Source organism: Metopolophium dirhodum, chromosome 9 (genome assembly GCF_019925205.1).
Source record: "Metopolophium dirhodum isolate CAU chromosome 9, ASM1992520v1, whole genome shotgun sequence".
NCBI lineage: Eukaryota > Metazoa > Arthropoda > Insecta > Hemiptera > Aphididae > Metopolophium > Metopolophium dirhodum.
In genome coordinates this window covers 26,634,076-26,661,586 of record NC_083568.1, presented here as the reverse complement: position 1 = coordinate 26,661,586, position 27,511 = coordinate 26,634,076, and the positions used below count along the sequence as shown (strand labels likewise).

The 27,511-nt window shown below is 31.7% G+C and overlaps 1 protein-coding gene across 2 annotated transcripts; it reads right to left on the bottom strand.

Moving 5' to 3' along the window:
• Positions 1 to 2,598: 2,598 nt before the first annotated feature.
• On the bottom strand, positions 2,599 to 27,511 carry LOC132952865 (protein dissatisfaction). Of its 2 annotated transcripts, none has more exons than XM_061025339.1 (9): positions 27,359 to 27,511; positions 26,290 to 26,379; positions 18,139 to 18,219; positions 17,892 to 18,053; positions 12,972 to 13,408; positions 11,169 to 11,285; positions 7,115 to 7,198; positions 6,109 to 6,349; positions 2,599 to 5,368 (listed from the first exon to the last, which is right to left on the bottom strand). In XM_061025339.1, the coding sequence occupies exons 2-9, from the start codon at positions 26,297 to 26,299 to the stop codon at positions 5,115 to 5,117; spliced, it is 1,386 nt and encodes a 461-aa protein (XP_060881322.1). In that variant the 5' UTR covers positions 26,300 to 26,379; positions 27,359 to 27,511; the 3' UTR covers positions 2,599 to 5,114. The 2 variants fall into 2 exon arrangements, with proteins under 2 accessions (XP_060881322.1, XP_060881323.1); XM_061025340.1 differs by having other exon boundaries at positions 27,355 to 27,508.

Sequence of the window (27,511 nt, the reverse complement as noted above, 5' to 3'; positions counted from 1 at the left end):
TAAACTTGGCGTGGTGAAACGAAGACGGTCTCGCGTATTTTATACATTGCGCTATTGGGATTAAACTTATAAATGCTTCTACGTCACGTAGTTAACAGATTGTCCGTGGCAATAAATATTTAATTCAAGTCTAAAAAGTAAATGTAAAATAGTAGGTAATAATATGAAAACAAACTTACTCGTAAACATCTACTCTTCCGGTGAAACGTATAGCTAGAGTGCCGCCATTGCCGAAGAAACAGCTATCTTCATCCATCTTTATCTAATCATCTCACTCCGATGAGCTGAAACTTGAAAGTATCGAAATATTTTATGAAAAAAACGAAATTTGCGAGTGTGTGTTACAACTTATCCGGTTTAACGAACTGTCCGTTTATACCTATTTGTGGCCTATTATTTTTTTGTTCACTGAAATCAAAATATACAATATATTATATTTATAATACAATAGTATTGCTGAAATTATTAGAATTGTTGACCGTCGCCGACGAATTTCGACAATTGACGATTGCCATAGATATCATAAAATATATTATTTACTATGATAAATCCAAAGAACTTATATATTATTATATAAGTACTCAGTAAACCTATACGGTATATTTATAAATCGTATGTTCTTTTACAGAAATCTTTGTCATCTGCAATGCACCTATTCTGGTTTTCTATTTCAATTATAGTTCGCATGCCAAATTTAACTATACAAACTGGTCCGCAAGTTTATAGACATTCTAATACATTCTCCCGTCAGTGCTAATAGACAAAGTGTTTGAGAAGTTATATTTTTTTGGTACCTAATTAATTTACAATATGAATTATTATAAGTTACCTATGTAGGTACTTGTCCAAAACTCGACTACCTGCAAATCATTGGTTTTTATGGTATAGCCTTACGAAGTTCACGATTTTCGGTGTTTTACGCACCCGTACAACGCTTAAAGTTTACCGAGCTTAAGTATTATAAATTAATTTTTTTTTTAATCTAGGTAAATCAACGTTTTAGGGATGTTTTTTATTTTAATTGTTCGAGCAAGCGCAGTGTGGTACACCGGGTACATATGAAAATACCAAAAATTTCAATTAGTTATAATACATATAACTTAAAAATAAGACTGACCGCCAAGTTCAGACTTCCCTGTCGTTTTCAGTTAAAAACTAATGATTTCCGGCAATTATTTTTTGCAATATTGTTCTTAATTCGTTGTGACTTGTAATATATACATATGCGTATTTACCGTATTACCTCAACCTTAATAAAAACAAAGAATGATTAAAAAATGGCAACGGAATTGGCCTACAAATCTGAAAATAAGTTTATGGACAGATAACTTCTCAACGTAATATTATGACCGATCCAATAATAACTTTCCATAGGTACATCAGACCTATGTGCGATGGCTGCTCACCAACGTATCGACATCCACCAGATAACTTTGGTAAGTTTTCAAACTATACCGCTCATTCTTGCGGAATGCTAAAGAAAATTAATTTATTATATAAATATACTATAACAATTTTTAAATATAGACGTTTTCAACTCACAGTTATGCAGATGGATGTCGACCGGTTTGGGAGCGACGTCTGATACGCCATTGTTCTAATGGATTCAAACATAAATAATATATTATTATAATATTTTTATATGTATATAGGTACGGTTAGGTATATTAAATTAATTAAGTAGGTACTATATTAATATAGTCTATTAATTATTTTTTTACTATGCTTTTATTGTATTATAATATACACAATGACTTATAACTTACATTATTGGACCGGACATACAGCAACGTCGAGTTGAGGTACCTGTCCATAAACACATTTTCATCAGCAAAATATAATATAAAATATAAAGTAAAGAAATGCATAAAGAAAAAACTGTATTTATTCATACAATTTTGAAATCAAAAACATTAGAACAAGATAATGCTTTCTTGATAAATTAAAAATATTTGAATATTTTATTTGTCATACGTTTACATGGCAATAGTAAAATTCTATTAAACCTATTAGGTACGTAAACAACATTTATTAATATGACAAATATTTAAAATTTCAAAAAAGGGGGACCCTCGTGTTAATACCCCTCACTTTTTTTTTTGGATAGCGCTGGGAGTTTTTGTGCACAAACGTCGGGACCTGGTGCGCATTTCTGCACAAACGATGCACAAACGTTTGGCACATTAAAAAATCCAATTATTCAATGTGGAGGGCTACAGTTTCAATGCCCCCCCCCATTTTGTTTTAGGGATAGAGCTTTCAGTTTTTGTGCACAAACGATTGGACTTGGTGCACATTTCTGAACAAACGATGCACAAACGTTTGGCGTGGTCAGAAGTTCAAATTTCGAAAGTGGGGGGGCCATTGAAATGGACCTGTTAGTAACTACCTATATTATTTAAGTGAACTTTTTTTTCCAAGTACCTATGATATAAAGTAATTTTCACACATCTGGAGGAACCCTTGAGATTGTTCCGCGGAACACACTTATTGGGAATCGCTGCATTGAACAACAATAAATAATAATATTTTTATATTACGGCAGTAGGTATATATACAATAATAGGTACAATTAAAACATAATATATTATTGGAGCATAAATATATATAATATATTATATTCATACATGTTTATATTTGTATAAATAGTTACAATAATGACTATATTATAGTAATTTATATAATTATTAACTGTATTATAAATTACAAATTGAGAAATGATGACAATATGAATATAAATATGAGATAGAAATGAGGGCATAGATTACTTTTAAGTTTCAACTAAAGATTAAGTTTTTAACAACGACGTGTTCAAATATAATTTGAAATGGTTATAATAATATTATAATGATACATTTTCTATAATACAAAATTATAGGTAGGTGTTCGCAATATGCATTGGACATAGCAGAATATATGATAAAAGACTCTTTTAATATATTAAGTTACAAGTATTGATCGTTTAAAATGTATAGAAATTATCAACTTACAAGTTACAAGTATGCAAACATTTAGGCAAACAGTTATATTTGTAAATAAGCTAATAAAACTATAAGAATGATTTTATAAAATTCAATATTTTAATAGTTTGATTAATATTCTTATTTATATTTTAAGACATTCGGCACATGCAGTAATAACTAATACCTATCAATATATACACGAAAATATAAAGTATTTTAAACAAATATAAATACATACCAAATGTCTAAGTAATAAACTAATAACTAATAACTATATAATATAATAAATAATAATAATAATAAATATAATATAATATATTAAACGATTTGGTAACAAAATAAATCATGACTAGGTAGAGACTCTCGTGAGTCGTGACTATATCGCTTTTATGACTATTGACTATATTATATAAATATTAAATGGTAGGTCGTAACCCGTAGGTACACATTTTATTTCAAAACTTTTGGCTGATTTCAAAAAAAAAAAAAGTTATATATATATATATATAATATATAACATAAAACATAGTTATAATTTAAGTAACAGGAATTTCTGATGACGAAATGTGTTGCAGACAAATACTGTAATACTATACGAATAATTACGAATAGATAATTACACCCAATTCTCTATAGGTGCTTACAATATTTAGATAACTTTATTGGCGCAATGAAACTAAAAGAAAACAGCGGAAAATGTCTAGTGTCCACCTAAAGTATTATTTGTGTGTAACTGTGAGAGCTCTTTAAAATGTGTCGTTTTACTTTATAAATCATAACATTAAATATTAATTCTAATTTTTTTTTATCTTTGACAAAATCGAGAGTAAGTATACCTTATACGTCCTTACCCCGTGTTCTAGTTATGTTTAATATGTACATTTTAGTTACATAATATAAACAGTTGCATTGTATGTTATATTTAGCTGCAGAGGTATAGTCGTGAAAGAAGAGTTGTAATTCGATTATAAATGTGCAGGTTAATATAGGTATAATATAATATAGACAAGTCGGTTTTGAAATGTGTGTGTATACTTTTGGTGTATACATGATATAAGGTTAACGGTTTTTTTTGGCGATTGCTCAAATACCACTTAAAGCTTAAACGGTATAGCTGTGTATAATATAACCTATGGGTATACCAGAATGCCGAATAATATCGCAGAGCGTATGTTAAGAGAACATTATGACGCACCCGCGGCGTTTTTAAAAGGGTTATTTTCACATTTAATTATTTTGAAGTGATATGGTTGGTACTATTGGTAGGTAATCGTATTTTATTATACTTCAGTATTTGAGCTAATATGATGGTATTATTGGTATGATCAGTATATTACGGTGAAGTGTATCGTTATTACGACGTATTTTACGGTATTCTAGAATGTTTCGAAAATGTAATACTGGTATTTTGGTACGTACCAGTATCAAATTTCAATATTAGTATACTGTATACTTTACCTATGTAAACTGAACATAATATACCTATAATATTAACACTTAAAATATATTTTAATTAATTGCAAGGACTTAATCATTAAATTGAAGTATTTTAGAAATCTGGTGTGTAATAAAATTCGAAACTCTTCATAACAACCCCCACTTTGTGAGTTGAATACTTGGACACTATCCTTCAATATTCCTATATACACAGTATACTGTATACAGCCGTAACGCTATATAGAAGATTGTATATCAAATACATTTAAAAGCGTAAGTATATAATTAATACAATCGCACAAAGTACGCCTAAAATATAGTGTATTATATATAGATACGGGGACCTTGTTAATATATTTTCAGGACTATATAGTGCTTATTAATAACACTATATGCTATTATATTATATTATATATTTAGTCTTAGACTAGTACAATAACGCACTAATGCACTATGTAATAGTGTAATATAGTAAAACTTCCATAGGTACCAAGTCTCATGGGCAACAGAAAAATTCGTATTATAAAGCTAGGTATAGAGAATTTCGGTAATAGTATAATTAAATATAAATTAGGTTCAATTTGGTTTGGTTCTCAAAAATGTTTTGTCAAACAGATAATTTTGTTAAATGGAAGTTGGTTGTATGGAAGTTTCACTGTATTATATATATTAGTATATTATACACATATAAAGATTTATATTATGTTTGGTTAACTACGCGTACGACTTTTCCATGTGATACATGTCGCCTAGCAGTCTCTGTATGGGTATGTCGCCAATGGTTTCCTTGAAAAACAGCCTCTCGATGGTCGCCTGCCGGACTGCCCGCAGATTGGGCAACATTAGCAACAGCCGTCCGAACCTTGTGGGCTGTCTCGCGTACCGGCCCCGCACGTAATCGCCCAATATGCACTGCGCCTGGTCTTGGAGCATTTCCACCGGTTGCGCGTCGATCAAGCCCGGTGTTTCTACACAAAAATACATTTTTTAGTTATTGAATTTTGTACGCGGTAAAAAAAAAATTATAAACAGAAACACATGTACCTATGCCTATATATTATAATAGTTTCTTTGGGGGACGGAGTGGCCGAACGGACTGAGTCGTCGGCTGCGACGCAGACGACCCGAGTTCGATACCTCTGCCGCGGGCGGCGTTTTTCTTCGGGCAAGTCACGGTGTCCGGAGAACAAGTGCCGCCATCCCCCCCCCCCCCCCCGGTGGCATGGCAGAAGCCTACGCGTGCCCCATTAGAAATTCTGCCTAAACACAACACACACGTCTACCAACCTACCCAATTTAAAAACCTACAGTTGCCTCCCCCACACCCAATGGCCCTATGTTGCCACGGGTTATCCAATAACAAAATAAATAGTTTCTTTTAAATATATAATATTATGTCTTAGGACTTAAGATTATGAGATGTCTGATGTAGGTATATTGTTATCCATAACTTTTTATCAAAATTTATATATATGTAAGGGTTTTTTTATACTGTGAACAAAATTTTAGAACAATAATTTACTTTCTTTTTTTTTTAATAATAATTTATTGTTTTTACTTGTATGTAGAAGTAATAATTGTATATTTGCATACCTAATATATTAGTATAGGTAAAACACATTTTTTATAAAATATTTTTGAATAATAAACGTTTTAACGTTGAATGTTGATTATCATTCACCATATTATATAGTAATTCACCACTCACCTGGGGTGAATAAAATAACTGCTTTCATGCAACCGCACTCACTGCCATCGGGTGACAGTTGCCGAAAACGTGCCAATATCTCTTGTATAATTTTCATTTCGTTGTTGACCTTTGTATCGTCCGCTGGCAGCCTTTCGCGAGCCTTCTCTGAGTTTAATAGTGGCGATAAGTCCCAAGGAATGGACCACTGGGCCAAGTGTAACAGGAACAGTTCTTTCCACGATTCTTGTAACAGTAGCAACTGTGTTACAGATAAAACAAAATAAAAAATTGATTCTCCCCAATTTTATTTTAAAATATGCGACAACTATATTACTAGTTATTATTATACCTATACGTAAAGTTGAAATACAAGAAAACAAAATATTAAGTTAATACTAGGACATAGCTAGAAATGTTATTATGAGGTGGTGAGAGGGGGGGGGAGTGCAGCAGTTAAAAGAATCACCACATATTATACAATCTGTAGGTGTATATTAATGAATAATGTATATATATATATAGGTAGATAGGTAGTCACATACAGTTTTGTTTCAAACTATAAGAAACAAAATCATTTTAGTCTATATAGGACCTATATTATTGGTATGTTAGGCTATACTGATATATCAGTGTGGCATATATGCATATAACTATTATATTTGGTTGGTGGAGATGAGATCTGCGGAAAAAACTTAGGTGTATATGTACGGAAAAAGGTGGTTTTGCATTTTTAGTTATTTATAATGCGTCAAAAAAAAAAAAAAAAATAGTGTATAAAAAATAATTGAGACTCTATAGCCCCCAAAGTATTTAGTGAACTTAATATATTAATATATATACAGGTATAGCTATAGCTAGTGCTTCACACGCGTGCAGTATTACCACTGCAGTATAATATAAGTATTACCTATATGTCTATATAGCCTATATTAAGTATTATCCGTAAAGACTATAAAGACAATTGATTATAATTACCAATCCTGACAATATACAATGTGTATAATATATTATTATTAGTTATTACCTGGTCATGTTTGGAAAGGGTCTGAAACGGAGCCAAGCATCGGACCCATCTAACAGCCATGAAGAGTAATCGAGCTGTGGTCTCCTGTAACACAAAGAACAATTCATTGTTAAATATCAAATTGTTTCTAAAATTAAGCTATTTCGTGTTTATCTAATAAATTTTTAATTTTCATTAAGAGGATGTCAGATTGTCAGCGCACCATTTGTTTTCTCTCTCTGGCTCACGCGCAACATGTACAAAACGCATTTACGAAGAATCATTTTTTCTATGTTTTTAAGTAATCTTAGAGTAAAATCACATATTACAAAAAAGATAGAGGATAATATTTTTAAGGGAATAACATATCGATTTGTCGAAATCTTGTACCAAAACAATTTAAACATAATTTAAATTTACAACATTTTTTGTTTATTTTGAAAGTCGAATACAAAGTCAAATAACAATAAAATATAAAATCGATATGTCATGCCCTCAAAAATATTATTCTCTATCTTTTTTGTAATAGGTCATTTTACTCTAAGATTACTTAAAAACATGATTGATAGAAAAAATGATTCTGCGTTAATGCGTTTTGTACATTTTGCGCGTGGGCCAGAGAGAGAAAACAAATAGTGCGCTGACATCCTCTTAAACAATTTCGGTGTTTTGTATTGTTTCATACTCGTGTAAGATGGCTGCTAATAAGATACATTAATTCATCAATTTTTATAATAATAAAAAACGTTCAAATTCCAAATGGAAACATTATATAATATGTAGGTGCGTATATAAGTTTTGAAACCTCTGAAATTATAAGTATTTATAACTTAGATAAAACTGTAGAAACTTAAGTATCCAAATATTCCATGAACTATTGTATAATATTATACCATATAATATATACTTCAACTCTAAACAAGTTCAACTTAGTATATAATGTAGTATAGCTATATTTCTAGATGTCAACAAAATTTAATATTTCAAGAATTTTTTCAAACTATTAAAACTTTGCACATTATTAATTAAATTTGAATTTAAAAAACTTTTACTGTGGCAATGACTTTATTTTTTTCGTCCGATCCCAATTTTTCTTATTTCTGTCAATCACATTGTACTATAGAAAACTAGAATATAAAAATAGCGAAACAAAAACCATTTATCTTTACAAAACATTATTATAACACGAACATACATTGTATAAATATATGAATTTGTTAAATGTATTCGTACTGGGTCGCCATTTTTAATCTTCAATCACAAGCGATTGGATAAAGGGGCACACCTTTTGCCACCCGCAGAAAAGTAGGCGGGCAGTCAAAAAGTCAACCCTCGCGTATAAAATATAATCCCTTACCCCAGTGCGTATACAATCGACCCGATGTGTTCAAATGTCAGTTATCTACAGACCTACAGACTATATAGTGCGTATAGCCAATGTCAATATTAGGTACATCTATTATCGAAAGTGCAATAGAATTCTGTCAATATTTACTGATTTGTCTGATTTGTCAAATCCTAAGCAATAAATTAAAATTGTATACAATATGTATTATACTTTATATGTATATAAGTCAATATGTTAACAAGTAACTATTGACTTTACCTAGGTACCTATACCTATTGGCTATTATATGTATTATAACAACGGAACATTAGGCACTTTAGATATTGATTAATTATGACTATTATAATTTAATAGGTGTCTACTGTCTAACGATTTACTGCATAATAATATATACTATATAGGTAAACTATATTATTATAAATTTCAAAATATAAAAACGTTAAAATAATTCATAAAAGTGATGTTTCATCGTATGCGATATTGATGATTGTAATATTACGATCATAGGCACAAATAGGGGATGGCTTTAGGGGCTAAGCCCCCCAAAAAATGTCCATACCCCCTCCAAATCCCAAACGCTATTTGCACATATGATTACGATTGAGTATATCACGTTTGGAGTGGTATAATACCTACCTACTTATTTAATAGTATTTCAAACATAAGTTTGTAAAATGTGATACCACTTGAATAATTACTTAAAGAAAAATATAGGTAGACTGCATACTATAATATTATGACAGCTATGCTATAATGCAGCGGTTCTTAACCTTTTGTAGATCGCGGACCCCCTTACCAAATTTTTTTTCAAATACCTTTTTTTTTACAAAACATCTCATGTTATCATAACCAAAATTATAATCATTATTTTATATAACAAATTACATAAGTAGACATAGCAAAACATACACATTTATAATTATTTTATTACATGTAATTTTTTATAAAAATGTAATATGTATACAACTTACTATAGTTGACTACGATCTATCAGCTGCACTTAGTGGCAGTAAATATTATAAGACTTCGAGACTATAGTGCTGTACGCATATACATTTGGTATGAACAAGAAAAACTGATTTTACTTAATAAATATTAATAATACAATTATTTGGTGTAGAATCAACATATTATTATATATATATATGAAAAAATAAATAAAAATAATCCAACAATATTGTAATAATGCATTCATGTCACTTATTGACGTATGTTATGTGTTAAGGCTGCCGCGGACCCCCGACATGAGTATCGCGGACCCCCAGGGGGCCGAGGACCACAGGTTAAGAACCGCTGCTATAATGTATAAACGATGCTATAACGATTTGTTGCATAAAAAAAAATAATAGGTTTTATAAATCCATATCATACATCATACTAATTACTAGCTGTTTACTTCATATTATATAATAAAATATATAGGAACCTATATAATAATAACCAGTGGCGTACGCACAAGGGGATGTTCTACCCTCCCCCTCACTGCAGGTATATTTTTACTATATGTGTAAATGTATAAAAATTGATAACATTTAAAAAATACATGTATGTATACATACTACATGGGTATAACATATTATTTTTTTTATGTAACTCTCCCATTGAAAATATCTGCAGTGTACGTCCTGCTAATGACTGACAACTGAGTTTCATCGCAATTGCGATGGTTAGGTTATAAGTTATAACTTTATAAGTTCGTAAACATAATTTTTTATCGTAATAAAATAATAATAAATTAAGTCCATTCGTAAATTTATTGATTCATTTTTATCATATTTTTTTTTTATCAAAATATCTACATTTGAAATCGAGTGAATATCCAATATTGTAAAAATTTGAACTTTGAATGCTCATAAAATTTTAATTTGACATTCCGGTAGACATTTTTTTTAATGTAATAAAAAATCTTATAAAAAGAAATTGTGACTATGTATTTTAATATTTTCATTTCTATTGTAACAATATAATATTAGAAATCTTGTATTAAATTTTCAAGCTTTTAACCCAAAAAATACGATTTTATTGACAACTATAGAAAAACACATATAAAAATTGAAACTGAAAATGTCCGTAAACAGATCAAAACAAGTTAAAATATTTTGAATATCAAATATTTTACGGTGTAAAGAAAATGCTAATATAAACATTCCGTGAAAATTTCATATATAAGCGATCATTTGTTTAAGAGTTACACCAAAAACCAAAATTGATTTTGTCGAAAACCAATTTCGCGTAAAAATTCCTGGTTTTCTTTAATTTTTTTTTTGGTTTTTCCTGGTGCTTTTGAAAACTACTGGGAATTTTAAATTTTGACCTTCCCAATGGACCAACTAGATTCATTTTCCCATCGAATAAGATACTGAAGTTAAAAATCGAAGCATTATTTTGACTACTGATGAACACAGACACAAAGAATAAAAAAAACACACATATTATCATCATTGTAAAATAAAATATACGCCCCGCTCAGAATCTAAAATAAAAATATTTTTTTTTTATATTATGCGTTTAACGCAAGTGACTACTGACTATACATTATACATAAAAAAAATTTTAAATATTGATTAGAAAAAAAGTTATTTCATCCGCCAGGTCATCATGTTACACCCTGTGTGGCTGCGTATATACGTATATTTATACATATTATAATAACCATGCAGTAACGATGTTATATAATTAGAGAAATCTATTATACGATTAAGACAAATTGTTTTAAATTTTAATTACCTGTAGGACTTCCCAAGTTGGTGACAACGACAACGATAGTGAACTCTGAGGACTGGTCGGTTGCGGTATGCCAATAGGTGACGAGGCTTCAGACATTTTCGCGCTCCATATCAATTCCTGCGAGCGGGAAAACGTTTTTTTTATTACGAATTAATTAAAAAATAATTCGGAGTGAATTATGTTACATCAACTATATATATGCAATGGTCAAACAAATACCATATAGTAGGTATAGCAATTATGTGTATATAGGGTTTATTTTGAATACATATACCTAGCTGAACAACAGTGAACACTCATATATATACAATACGACCTAATGTCATAATTTATTACATCCCAATTAATTGTCGTGCAAAAAAAAAGTTTCCAATAACTATTGAGAGTATTTTTTTCATAACTTGAGAAAATGTTTTGGAACAATTACATTTTTGACATGGTGGCTTTTAGGTTTTTACTTTGTAGTGTCTTTGAGCAACCGATATTTTTAATTTCCTATTATGGTGCAGCCTATTTCGTGACTCGCAAGTACCTATATATTATAATGGTCGCTATATATTTCTGTTTATATACTCATAAAACAACGTGATTACCCGCGATTACGGTTGCGTACTCGCGCGTATACACCCTACGGCGGGACGCTGGTATTAAAATATATACGCTGCAGCACGAGGATTGGGAAGCCATAATATAATAATATAATATATTATAATATAACGTACGCATATTGTATTATAATTATACACACACATTATTATGAGCGGGCACGAGAGAAAATTTTCCGAGTCAACGGCGTAAATTAAAAAACCGAAAAAAAAATAAATCGAATATAAATATAAAATAACACGTGCCCATATATATATTATAATGTTATATTATATACAGAGCGGTCGTACATGCGTATAGCCGGCTCGTCACCGCCATCGCATCACACGTCGCCGCCGCACACCGATGCTAATAGCGATAAAAGTCGAGCTTAAGCCCGAGGGTCGACACAATGTGATGTGTAAAATACTCGACACACATTCAACGTTGTACATAATATAATATATATATATATGTGTGTGTGTGTGTGTGTGTACGGATGTATACGTATTTATACATATATATTTACACGATCGTACGCGTCCGTGTGTGCAGTAAACGTATAATACGGTAAAGCCAGAGGGCGTCTTTGACGTCCACGCGAACAAAGGGTTCGATTGCTGCTAAAACCCGCGAGGACCATGTGGTCCGGTTCTCACATCAAAACGTCCACGCGCAGATGAGGGGGGGGGGGCTGACTCATCGCGCGAGTGCGCACTCTTCCGCCGCCGCCGCCGCCGCCGCAGCATCGTCCTCGTCCGCTCTGCACTGCCGGTCCGCTCGCCGCCGCGCTCCCGTGTATTGTATCTGCAGGACGACACACTATACACTCCTTTAGCGGCAGTATGTGTTACACATGTCCTTATTATTTGCAGTGCGCGCGATACGTGTGTATCCTAGCCAATAATATTTCTATATAATATAGTTTCAACACTGGAAATGCAAATGATGTGTGGCACCCCGCACCTCCCGGCTTTTTTGTATATACCTCGGTGCGGGCGTATTTACGGGAGGATCGAGGCGATCAATCCCCCCCTTCCACCTCTTCCCCCATAGACTGTATATAATATAAAGGTTTAGTATAAAAGTTTCCGTAGTCCTAACTTAAGGCCTCTAACTTTAAAGGCGGGGTTATACTGGATAAAATTTAATATCGTATACCTAATATGTATATTAAACGAATTGGATATTAAACGAAGACACAACGATTTCGTTTACCTGACATTTTTCGGCCGACATGAGTATCTGCAAGAGCCCGGGCGGCGGCGGCGGCTGTTGTTGCCCCAAGAAAACGTGTCCCTGCGGCGGCGTGGGCGGCAAAAGCGTGGGCGGCGGTGGCGGCTGCTGCTGTTGCTGCGGAAGCGGCGGCGGCTGTTGTTGCTGCTGCTGCTGTTGCTGTTGCTGTAGATGATGGTGGTGTTGCTGCGACGGCGGCGCAGGTGGCATGGGTGGCAGGGTCGTGTCCATCGGCGTTTTCGGGTAAGCCGAAGACGTTTTTTGGATCATGTTGCTGTGGTCGGCGGTCAGCGGGATTTGGCCGGGTGGCCGCTGGTGGTTGACGGCGGGCTGCGGCGAGTCCTTCATCGGGTGGTGATGGTGATGGTGGTGGTGATGGTGCAACTTTGGTTTGCGTGGTCCTCGCTCGTGTTGCACCGCTATATATATATATATGTACATATTATAATGTAAAAATATTATGATAATGTACATCATAACAATATAAAGTCTCGCGTCATTACGCGCACCCTGCACATCACCCCGCCGTCCACGCGTATAATAACAATAATGATATTATATTTTACAGGGGGTGGTATATATTGGTAAGAAATAACGGAGGAGTAAGGGGAAATATAGACAAAGGAAAAACAATTTGTTGCATATCTATTAATTAACACTTGAGTAATAGTCATAGTCGAAAGTTTAAATTTATATTCGCAGTGTATACAATTTGAAATTATAAGTTTTAAGTATTCATAATTACCTACTAACGTCATTTCAACTATACATGCCAATATTCCATAACTATAATATTCATACATATTCTTGATGGTGTGTGTTTAGAAATAGTTCTAAGAAAATGAATTAAGTATAAAGTAAGGTAAGTACTTAAGTACTAAAGTCTAAAGACGACTGCTTGTGAATCCAGATACTGCATTAATTATTATAGATAAATACATATTTATTAAATTCATTTTGCTTTAGGCTTTTTTTCTTTTCAATGCAATTTCAACCTATACGCATCATCATTGCGATACATAATTTTCAAGCTCCACTCTCACAATCTAAATTACATTATGCTCACCATACTACTATGTATGTACCATTTTGTTTAACATTTTGATTTCACGAATTTTGTTTCAGAAACCGGGTTTCACCGCAATTATTTTTCGGTCACGTTATTTTTTCATTTCCATCAATCATATTATATATACCTATATGCAGGTTAACCATACGAAAATCACAGAAAACTGTACGTGCCATAGCTTTTGTTCTGGTTTAATATATTTTTTTTTTAATCCGAGCTTTTCAAATAGCTTGTTTTTATGAAATAACCATTATTTATTTTTATACTTTTTTTTTATGAAATCGGACTTGAGTGAAAAAACATTTTGTAAAAATGTTCATTTAAACTCAATTTATGATATTCAAATACCTGGAAGCAATAATAATAATTCATCATGGGATTACACATTTAAATTGATAACTATACACGTTGATATTATGTTCGAGGGTTGTTCAATTGTTCACGGATATTTACTGCTGATTGAAAACTGTCTCCCCGTTTATAGTTCCTATTGTCGCCCCAATTCTTTTGTTATCATACACAACTATAATACAGTGAGTGTACCTGTATCAATATAATATCATCTGAATCACCTGCAGTTCACCGGGAGGCGCCCTGCACATCAATCTTCTTGCTAGTTGTATATTCAAATACCTTATTTTATTATTATTTATTATCATCAATAATTTCCTGTTAATATTATTTATTTTTATTATTCGTATTATTATTTTTTTTTAATCAAAATTAAATTACCTACATTTCACCATCTGGTCCACGGAAGCTTGTAACATAAGAAACTTTGTGATTTTGCAAATTAGTTACGCTAAACGAAATCCGAGAATATGACGTGACCCAGATGATTTATTTTTATGTTTAACTCAAGAAAACAACCCGTATGAAATAAACCCTTCTTTTTTTGTATTTTTTTTTTTTTATCAAATAATCCCGGCTACGCTGTACCTTTTTGATCCTTGAATATTCAAAACGAGCATTTTTGTTGTTTTAGCTAACGATCCCCAGACATACGGGCATTTTATTCAATTGGTTTTTGGTCGAAACAACTTATTTCTAAGCATATACAGCACTCTAAAAAATATTTTAGATCACTCCCGTATAGGTTGTTGGTTGTACGTATGTTGTATATACATAGTTATATTATACATGTATACGTGTAAAATCTAAATGTGCAAATACAAAATAACGCACAATAAGTTTTTATCAATAATTGCAATAAAATTCTAAATTATTACTAAACTATCAAAATGTCTTAGTACCTAATAATATTATCCTGTGTTTTTAAATTACTTTATATTATGCACAATAATATTTTTGACAGTTTACATTCACAATATTTTTTCGTAAATACATATTATGTACTTGTACAACCAAACTTGTTTTTTACACAGTAACACTATTTATCTACTTAAAAAAATAAAAGTTTATTGATATTATCAAAAACAGTTGGTTGTACTTGTATATCATATTAAATATTATTCAAATTATTCTCAAATATCGACGCTAGGCAGGTATAGGTGCTCTGAAAACTTATATATCACAACCGCATATAATTGATGGTATTATATATTATTTTATTAAATTTATGCTTTGAACAAACGTATACATTTTGCAATTGAATATAGCCATACATGCTACATGCATTATAATTTATAACGATCACGCAAATATTGTAGGACACACGCATTTATTTGTTGTACACATACTTCTTGTTCTTTCGTCATTACTTCGATTGAGTGCGGAAAGGAAACCACTCCTTATATATTTATTTAAATGGCTATCGTTTTCCGAATTGCACATTTGAATCGCATCAAGTCATCGACCCCCTCCTGTCTATTTTACACTTGTTTTTCCGTTGGTAAGTCAGTTAATCCAGCTATCAGCTGTCAAAAACTCACACGTATATATCCCAGCCAGCAGTCGCCAGATACAACACTCAGACACACACACACACACACACGATTGGAGAGGCGTGAAAGGGATATATTATTTACGGAGGGGTGCGCGAATAGCTGCAGAATTTTCAATGAAGACCGAAAATTGGCTACGCTGTGCTGGAGCGGTAGCTTTTTGCACAAAACGTGGTTCATTTATCAAAGGCTGAGGAGGGTAAGGGAAAAAGAATTAAAGAGCGGGGAGATAGAGTTAAGAGAGAGGTTTTGCTTGGCGTGATTGAAGACTTCGCGTTAACGACATTATAAACTAGGCATTTTGTTTGGGGTCGGGTCATTATTCAACACTCGAGAAATTAGACGAACGAGAAAAAAAAGATGCAAGAAAATCTTTAGTCAGCCCTTAACGAGCAGCGGATAGCGGTCGAGTGTACAAAACGGCGAGGAATACAAACGGTCAAAGCCGTCGGTTTACACGTCGAAATCCGACGTTAAATTATTATAGTATCTTTATCACCTTCTTATTCTATGTCCCGGCCATTTTCTGCAGTACATTTTGATGTTGGTTGAGATAAACTAATTTAGCATTTCAGTATGTATAATGTATATTGTTATAAAATATATTATATGTTAAATTAAAACCAAAATTATTTTTTGACAACCCATTATGGCATTATAATATTTTTTGATGTTGTGCTATATAGTTTATACTATATAGTAATGTCCCTGCAGATAGTTAATAGATATAAATAATCGAGGTATAACACATAATATTTATTATATTATTTTATTTTTTGTCATCTCTAAAAATATGAAATTGTTTAAAATTTTATAAGAAACATAATTTATAGCTTTATATATTTTAAAATGTAATAGATTTACACTGGATGAGTGAGCACTGACGTCCTTACACGTTGATGTTAGAAGCTATAAGTTTCTTAGTATATATACACAACAAATTACAATAATATAGTTATCTACTTGACTACATGCACATTTTTGTAAATTGTAGTAACTACTAACTAATTTTCTTTTATCATTAAAATCACATTACAACTAGGTATAGTTATTTATATAGTTTCATCACTGTATAATTATTAATTGTATTATAATCACATACAGACATACAGTGAAACTTCCATACTACATATTACTACGGCGTAGTCTCGTGGGTAACAACTAACAAATAACAGATTGTATTAGAGAAATATAAAGAGAAATTCGTTGAATAGAATTAAATAAATTAAGTTCTTAGAAATATTTTTATAAACAGAAAATATTGTCAAACAGAAGTATTTTCCTTATTGCCTATGTTGGGGAACTCTATTGTCTCTATTAAACATACCTATCTACATTATTTTAGTATGGTCCTATATATGTATATTGTATATATTATAGGTACTCATTTCATATATTCATAATATATTTTGTATAATATGTTTCGTGAAATGAATTCAAAACCAAAATGCGTTTCCCCGAACATTAAATACTATGCAAACACGACGTGGCGCTACTGATTTTATGATCTGTCACGATATGGCACCGCAAAATCATGAGTACGCATAATATTAACAGTTTTGTTGGGACACCGTTGAAGTAGCTTCTGCGGTGTTTCAATTGGTTGTTTATAAACGCATAAAATGTATATTTGTATACCAAGGAAAGGAAACCTCCTACAAAATAACTATAATATAACAATTACTTTGACTGAGTACACTTTGTTTGGGTAATGATACAAAAATGGTCCAAAATGTGCACAATAATGTATGTATAAAGTATACTTTAAACATAACAGTATATATACATTATATATCATAATACAGAAGTGTACACAACCATTTTGCGTTGTAAAAACTTCAGAACCGCGTGGTGAAAATATATACATTATATACCTATACAAAGGGTGGAATCGAGCACAATATAATATCAATTTTGACACGAACTCACCATCCTTGTTCATCGCCGACTGAAAACACTTGTTGAGCCGGCAAGCCCTACACTGGTTTCTGTGGGTTTTGTCAATGGGGCACCTGCCTTTGAGTTCGCCTTGTGCTTTGCACGTGTACACCCGGTTCCGGTGGATGCTCCTTTTGAAAAACCCGGAACAACCTGCAGCACAATACACGCAATGGCATTTGTCAGTCTCAAACTGTTAGTATATAAATACCAAAGGAAAATTATCTACGGCACTTACCGTCACAGCTGTAAATGCCGTAATGTTTTCCAGAACTTCTATCCCCACAAACTTTGCACGGGATATCCAATAACCGATCTCCTATAAATAGAAAAAATACGTTTTGATTTACAAAAATATGCCCATAATATACGTACGTTATTTATGTACTTATAGATAGTATAATAGTATATATTATAGTAAATTATACAACTCATCTACTTATTTCATATATATATAATATATATATATATTCTAGTCATGTACTTGAGTATTCTGTAAATCGGAGTTTCCCGACCTTTTGTGTTTCACGCCTCCCATGTAGATTCTCAAAAATCTGGGGCCCCGAATCAATTTAAACAAAAAAAGTCTTTTTTTACAGATAATTGTATTTTGGAATTTTATTAACAATATAACTATTATTCTGTATGAGTATAAACCTACACAAAATATAGTGTGTACAATTCGTACTGAAAATGTATATAAAGTATATCTATCTGCAAACCGATATTAATAATTATTACTTATAAGTTATAATATTACAATAATATAATATATAAATTGAAACACATCGTAATTAAAGTAATACTTATAAGTTATATCAATAACATTTACATTGCGTGTACAAATAATACGCCATGCAATATTTAAGTATTTAACGTAGCAAATAGAATAAAAATCTCAATAATCGAGTATACGGACTGAATAAAGGTGTCCAATATGATATAGTATATCCGATATTAAAGTATATCGATATTCGATATTGATGTCGATGTCGTATTCAAATACATCGGAATCATGATAGAGTTTGAATTTTAGAATTCGGTATTCGATGTCGATATCGCCTGTTGTGATATCGATATAATATAAATATATATATATATATATAATCGAGTATAACAGAAACGTTATCGATACAAAAAAAAAGGTCGCGATACGACCGGCAAAGTCCACTGTGGAAAAATGTCAATATCATATTATGATGTGTAGACCGTAGGCAGGTATACAACCTAACGTCGTTATAATATATAATTATACCGCGCATCGCCCGCAGAGGGGGATGGGCCGGCGACGAGCTATGGTTAGTCGCGGTTAGTCGCTCGCGAACTTTGCCGCGAGACGACTGCGTACACGCCGGCTCCCTTCGTCGGCCGACTCGTTGAAAAGTTGTGGGCGCGGACACCTTTATTAAGTGTTCTATATATATGCGAGTTGTGCATAGGTAACGTTGAAAAGTGACGCTTTGGAGCTTTTGCGGCCTCACACGTAGTTATATACATATATATATATATATAAGATATATATTATATAAGGCGATATATGCTGTACTCGACCGTAAACGACGCGATCGCTGACGTGTATATAGGTACTGTATATATATATATATATATACTTCCCGGCGGCGCGGAAGGATCTAAAAGTTGGCGTGACGGGCTTATATTATAATGACGCACGTATAAGTGAGGCGATAGTGTATAATATATATCGCCCGAGAGACGACGACGGCGACGACTATACGATGGGCTCGGCGTGTGGTTTATTAATGAGCTTGTTTCGGAATCCGCTTATGAATACCACGACGCGCGCGCGTCAAGTGTCTTATACAAAATTATACATACCTATATAACTATTTGCGTGAAAAATGTTTTCTTTCGTATACTTTTTTACATGCGCATTATTTTTGTCCTTCGATATGCCGTTTACAATATTATTAATCATGTTTTTTTGTGTACCTATATGCGCACAGACGCATAATACTAATAATATTGTAGATAATGTGACTCCGTCTCCGTCTGCTGTTACGTTCCGCTGAACGGATTTTGATGAGACTCGGTATGGAAACAGCTCGAACATCGAGAAAGGATATAATATTATGATCTACTTATTATTTTAAAAATCAACTCCTAAGGGAGTGAAACTAAATAACCACTCTAATAAGATTGAAAGTCAACAAAATCGTTTAAGAAGGATTTTTAGAAATTCAACCCTTGAGGGGATGAAAGGGGTAACAAAGTTTTAGTTTTTAGTGATAATTTTGGATACGAATATTTTTTACTGTTTTTTATAAGTAAGCATTAATAAGTTAAGTATAAGCAAAGTTGGTTTTTTTAATTTCACAAAGTCCTGTTAAACCGAGTAGTTGTTTGCCACATATAGTTGTTTTTTCGTTTCTATAACAACATACAGTTGGATAGTTGTAGCAGTTACTTACTCATCATCACTCATCATCACTCATCATAATAAAACTACTGATATGCGAGCAGCGAACGCAGCCGCGGGAAATAGCTAATATACTTATATCATATAAAGTTAGCAGATAAGAAGTTATACAGTTCTCCCGGCACGAGCTTTAGCTTGTAGGGATAGTGCTGCGCAATATTGACGACTATTCTTATTTGTAAACATTACTTATTATTTTACTGTTGCAACAAAGTTTTATTATTACATATTATTATTTTAACAACACGCTAGTACAGGAGCACCGTTTAGGGGAGAGGGCATAAGGGACATGTCCCAATCCTAGACATCATAAACTACCTATAAATAATAATTTCTTTCAAAAATGTGTACGGAAGTTTTTATATGTTATAATCACTACTTACAAATTTTACTATTGGATAGATGTTCTTCCCATTATTGCCCAAGTGGGTAAATAGTTAAAGATGTATGGACCAAAAGTATATCCCCCCTTCCCAGAATCCGCTACTGCGGTAGTACCTACCCATACAATAATATACAATAAATATAATAATATTGTATATCATATTATTATTATAATGATGTGTCACGCCGCGGAGGTGCGCGTTGCGCGCTTAACTTCGTAACGCCGCCGCCGCTGTCCCGGAAACGTCACAGCCGACGTTCTTTCTTTTTCCGGAAGTATATGATACAATATTGTAGTATATAATATGCTAGCGTGTATATACGCGCGCCCCGAGGCCGGAAACTGCAGTGGCGACGGCGGCGGCTAATGGATGTCGGAGCGCGAGCAAAAGTGTATGATGCGCGGGGGGGGGGGGGATGTAACGCAACCGCCGCCACTGCCGGCGCGGGACCGTTGTTGTGAAAAAGCTATACGCGCCGAGTACATTACACGCAGCTGTGCCGCGTATGGCCCGCGGCCGTTTGGCGGCAACTATATACGACCAACTTTTGTCGCGCGATCGGTCCACCGTCGAGCGTTTATACCATATATTATTGTTATATGTTTATCGCTGCTGCTGCAGTTGTACGCGCGACGTGTGCGTCGAAACTTATTCGAATAATAATAATAATAATATAACAATATATTATAATAATATGTTACGAATAGCCAACACCCATGTCTACAGTAAAACGCGGTATTACACAGTAACGTGTTGGGGGAAGAGACGCGATGTAAGTCGTTTTTGGAAATAACCCAGAAATTAAGAGTTTTTGAAATTTTTTTTGTTCAATAATCAGAATTTTACGGCGTGATAATATAATATCTTATAATATATAATACTATAGTCCCGTGCCGCGGTCATTTTGGAATTTAAGGAATTTTTTTTTAATAAACGGGTATACTCAATATGAATACGGTTTTTTTTTAACCAACGCGCAAGCACCTGCTTAGTAGATATAATGCCATATGTCGGGTCAATTGTACCCAACGAATTATTTTAATATCTTATTATATTATTAAATCGCAAATTGTTTGTAATCATAGTTTATTTTTGTATACGATTCCGATAAATTGTTATGATATTGTATTGATGCGAACCACAGCAGCGGTACTGAGTCCGTGGTAGGTACCTGTATAAGTAATTACTAATTAAGATTTGAACGCGTCCGAAACACATATGTAGCACCTACGTATTATAGGTAAGTACAAGCTATAGGTGATTTCCCAAACACGCACTCACTTCACTTTTTCCATTATAATGACGAATAATTAATTCGAATTATGATTTTTACATTTTGAAGTACCTATACTTAAGTACCATATTTTAAATATCAAGGACAATAGTCTACGATTTTACTACAATAGGTTAGGAAGATGTATGGGAGACTATGCTGTTTTGAAAATTAAAAAAAAAAACAAATAATATATTATTAATTTATTACAATTTTATAATTTGTAAAAATTGTCCGAGTATAATTATAAGAACTAGGCTAAATATTGCATCTATTTATTTTAAGTAAAATAATTATCATAGACTATAATTACCCTTAATACTTTAAGTTTAATATCTCAGAAACAGCAATACTATATTCACTCAACTGAATTTCGATTTATATGCATCAACATTTTTAAATAAAATCGTCCAATTAATAATTCATACTATAAAAGAGTGGTTCTAATTTGAAAAAAATAAGTTTGTATCGCCACAGCCCACAGGTTACTTCATAATTGCTGAAAAAATTAAAGTATTTAAATGTACATTTATTGTACCTAGCTATACATATATTTGATTGTTTTTTTATTGCATATTATTTTAACAAAGTTAAATGTGTATCCTATTATTTCATATTATTATCACCCTGAATTATATATAATAAAGTTTAATATATTTTTTGTTCGGTTATCTTCAATAATTAACTTTCCTATAATTTGAGTGAAGACATTTAATATTTATGGACTATAAGGTCATTCTTCAGTTGAAATTGGAAACAGGGCGATTTCAGTGCTCTTATATAATGGTGTTTAAATAATAATTGATTAAAGGTTTAACTTTTTTTTCCTCTTCGTTTATTTATTATTTATCCTAAAAAAGAAATAAAATAGTTTTTTTTAAGGCTTTTCGAACTTTGCACGCTCTGAACGAGTAGCCCGTTTAAAGTTTTTTTTGTGTTCACCTTTTGAGCGGGATGCCTAATCTTCTCCGGGCTTTTTGAGTTCAACCGAAAAAGAAAGGCTTACGGTTTCAACGATACAAAAAGGTCAACAAAACTTTTCAATAATAGAGATTATGATGTGCTTTCGATCCTTTTAAAAAGGGGTTTGAATGGTTCTAAGGACCAGGCGCAAGTGTATTTGTCCGCGGGATCAACTGATTATAAAAAATTGAACTGTGGAGTAACGGCTTCAAGAGAACTTATTTTCAGAATTATAAGGATTTATTATGAGAACTTTCAGCATTACAATATATATGATTATATTTTGTATGAAAGTATAATAAAAGTAATCAAACTCGATAATATTACATTATTTTGTATAATCTGTGTATTAAGCAACACAAAGTTTATGTCACTCAAACTCACAAAAATGAATGCCTGATGAAATATAGGCATATAAAATATATATAATATATATTATGTTTTATATATTTTGTTTGATTATCAATAAATATCAATATTAAATTAACAATAATTTTTAAATTAATAAAACTATTCTTAAAAATTAGCTACCTAGCTGTATTAAATTTTAGCAAAAAACGTATAATATTCTCGCTTGGTACAAGTTTTGTATTTTTTTAGAACCAAAATACTAATTGAATACATTAATATTTAATATTATAGGATAACAAATTTAATTAAAGCTTAAACATTTTAAACTGGTATTTTTCTAAGTATCAAAAATATTATATGCACGGGAAGCATTTATTTACCTAAATGCCTATAAAACATTTTTTAAACACTAGAATTGTATTTTTCAAAAATCTAATTTTAAAAACGTTTAAAACTACAGCAATTACCTTTGGTTTGCATACTAAAAAAAAAAAGTAACCTTATAGCAAAATTATTATTTGGATAAAAGGTTGCCTCTCAAAAACGTGATTATACTTAAATTGCCTTCACACAACAATGACCCAAGTGCACGAAAGATTTTGTTTAAATAATTTTGTCATTTTTTTTTTGTAAATTGATTTTTTATGTTTACATAAACACTTCATTATACGATGTTATGTATACCAGTTAATTATACTTGTAACAACATAGAAAGACGTAAAATCAATTTCAGATGAGATTTTTTCATAATGGTAAAAGACACTACAAGTTTAACTTTTTGATCATATTTTTCTTAAACTAATTATCTTTTTTATATAATTTCAAAAGATTATAAATTATGACATAGCTATAGGGACCAACTCGTTTTTTTTATACACATTATTTTACTTTATTGGATTGAAATTTAAAAAAATATTTAGACTTTTATAATTTATAGTTGAATAGTATGTAATAGTATATTAGTCTATTATGTATAGAAATAACGTTTAACTATATAATCGGGATCTGCGAGTTCACAAAGTTCCTATGCACAGTATATTCTTTTTTAAACTTTTCTTAATGACCAGTAAGTTCCGAAACACAATTATACTAATTTACCAATGAAACTTTATAACGTAGGTAACTTTACTATTCTTCATATTTTTATGTTTAAATTTTATTATTTTTTTTTATTTTTTTCGTAATTTGTATTGTATTAACAGTGCATAAACTTTGTAATTATAAATTGAACGAAATCGAATGCAGAATCATAAACTGTTTTAACTGAAATTATAATGCAGATTTATTATATTATTATTATTAAATTATTTATGTATTATTGTAATTTAAATTTGTATTGTTGTTATTATTTTTAAATTAAACTTGTTTGCTTTATCTTTGTCGTCTGTTTTTTAAACCGTCATATCTGTACATAAATGATAAATGTAATAAACAATAACCAAGTTTAAATATAGTTATAGTTTAATAGTAACCATATCATTGTGTATTTAAAATGCATCTCTTAGGTATATAGTAGTTTATTAATATTTATCATGGTCCATGGAAATATACGTAGTTACTTTTGATCCAATTACAATTCAGAAATATTCTGATTTTCTACACATTTACACCTGCGCCTAATTGTATATTTAATATTTATACGTATAATTATACCGTATCTATGGAAATTTAAGCACTATACAATTATTTTATTTTATTCTCCATTAGTCCACTATATACTTAAACTATCCAAAATATGAAGAACGATTAATTAATCACTCGTGTTATTTACTGCTTTTTTACGCTTCTTATTCTCTGTGTGTGTGCATAATACGCCAAGAAAAAGTTTATAAAATCAGAGTATGTTGTATGTATACGTACACATCACAAACCTGATAAAGTTATATTCAATTACCTAATGGTTCCATTTGTACTTGTATTTGTATTGTGTCTATAGCGTCCATTAAACATGTAAAATAATTCATAGGCAATATTCTTGGTTTTTTAACAAGAATAAAAATAATTCAATAAATACAATAAATATTCTACTCATGTGCTACTATATATTTTTTGTCATAAAAAAATTTACCAATCAAGTCAACAAATGATATAGCTTTGTACAATATATTATAATATGTAGCTACCTCTAGACAGTGGCGGATCCAGGGCTTAATTTTGGGAGGGGCATTGGGGGGATAAAAGTACAAAAAGTTCCAAAATTGGTTAAACACAGTGTAAAACAAAGGAAAACTACGGCGATTGGGGGGAGGGGGGAATGCCCCTTTTTCCCTCCCCCTGAATCCACCACTGCCACTAGATATTTTAAATTAATTTTCGAGCTAATAATATATTATAAGCCAGTATTACCAGTGTGGGTATATACTTGTGAGTTGTGGCTGCAGGTTTATATAGTTATACGAATCTATATTGTATCGGTGTCGCATAATCACAAAATGTTCACAGAAAAAATATAATTGTGTAAATAATAAATTTTTTTAAGATTTTTAAATCTTTAAATATTTTATTTATCGTTTTTAATATAAGTACCTATATATCCTATATATCATATAAACTATACATACTATTTCATTACTATTCAAAGTTTCTTCATACTTTACGTATTCATAATAATATGTTACATCCATACCTATATGATCATTAGATCATTTAAATTAAATTGTAAATAACAATATATTGGTACATAACTATGTAACATATTTTATGAAAAAGACGGACATTTAACAAGACATACCATATTATATTATTGTGCCAAATCATTATTATTATTTGTCGTGAGCTTATATAGGTACGTATACCTAACAATCAAAATGTAAAATTTTACCGAATAATGGAAACCACGACGTGTATAATAATCGTGTATAAAAACCTGTATATAGGTGATAATGTGATATAATTCAATTGTACATCGTACATGACATATGTTTCAAACAATATAACAATAATTAATATATAATATGATGCTTGAACCTGGTGACTTACCTGTTCCCATTATCTGAAGACGTCAAATCATATTGCGACGGCACCAACTCTGGTATAGAATAGAACACTCGTCCAAAATGTCGCGACAATCTAAAAACAATTTTTGCAACGAAAATCGTATTTAAAAAAAAATATACAGGACATATGTATATTAGGTATTTAATATGATACACTGATGTTGATCAATTGGCCAAAAGTCGCAAGTCAAATTTTTCTCAAAATTGTCTTACAAACCCATCGGGTTAATATGGGGGCGGCGGTCGTTTGGACGAAGGTAATTATTTTTACCGAAAAATTAATAGCCTGTTTGGGCGAGTTTCATTTGTGAATTATTTTTACCTGCTCGGGGTAAAAACCTAGACACGGATGATATTATTGTTGCTAATCACTATATTAATCACTATTATTGAAAACCAGATTATACGATTCAGTCATTCTGTACAAGTTGTATACCTATGTTTAGGTATAGTCTTTTTCATTTGGCAAAACATCTAAAGTCAATGTCACGATTAAAATAGGTTTTTTCGATACTTAAATTTTTGTGTTTTTGCCGCAAGATATAGGTTTTTTAGTGCACACTTATAATAAGTCCTAATACTGCTAAATTAATATAAGACATACAATAAATATTTTCTCGTGATATAATAGTATTAAGCAGACAAATACAACAAGTCCGGACTTGTCAGTGTTTTGTCTAAGACAATTCAGTCAATTAATTCGAATTTTTATTCAACTAATAATTTTTCATACGTCTATACCAAAACCTCGTATGTCCACGTTAAAAAATCTATTATATGCGGGTAAATAATCTAAATGGCATTTATGATGAGTCCCAGAAAAACCTATGGCACCCTAGTCGTAATGCTGGAAAGCAAACCAGCTACAACACAAATTATTTGGTTTAAAATTAGTATATTTAATAAATTAGTATATTTAGTATTTCGGCGCACAACTCTTGGCCTCATAGCCATCGAATTGTGTAAATATATAGATCGATAATATAAATATTACAATAATACGATTGGTGTGAATTACATTAGTAAAACAATGTATATAAATACGTACGTACGTGTATATCGTGTGCCGTTAACTTGAAGCGGTTGTGGTGTGGCGCGCGGGTGTGCGGTGCGTCGGTATAACGGCGGTGGCGCAATGGTAGTTTGACCGTGGCCAGGGCCAAGAAGCGAATAGAGTGGTGTGTGGCTGATGCTGGTATAGTATA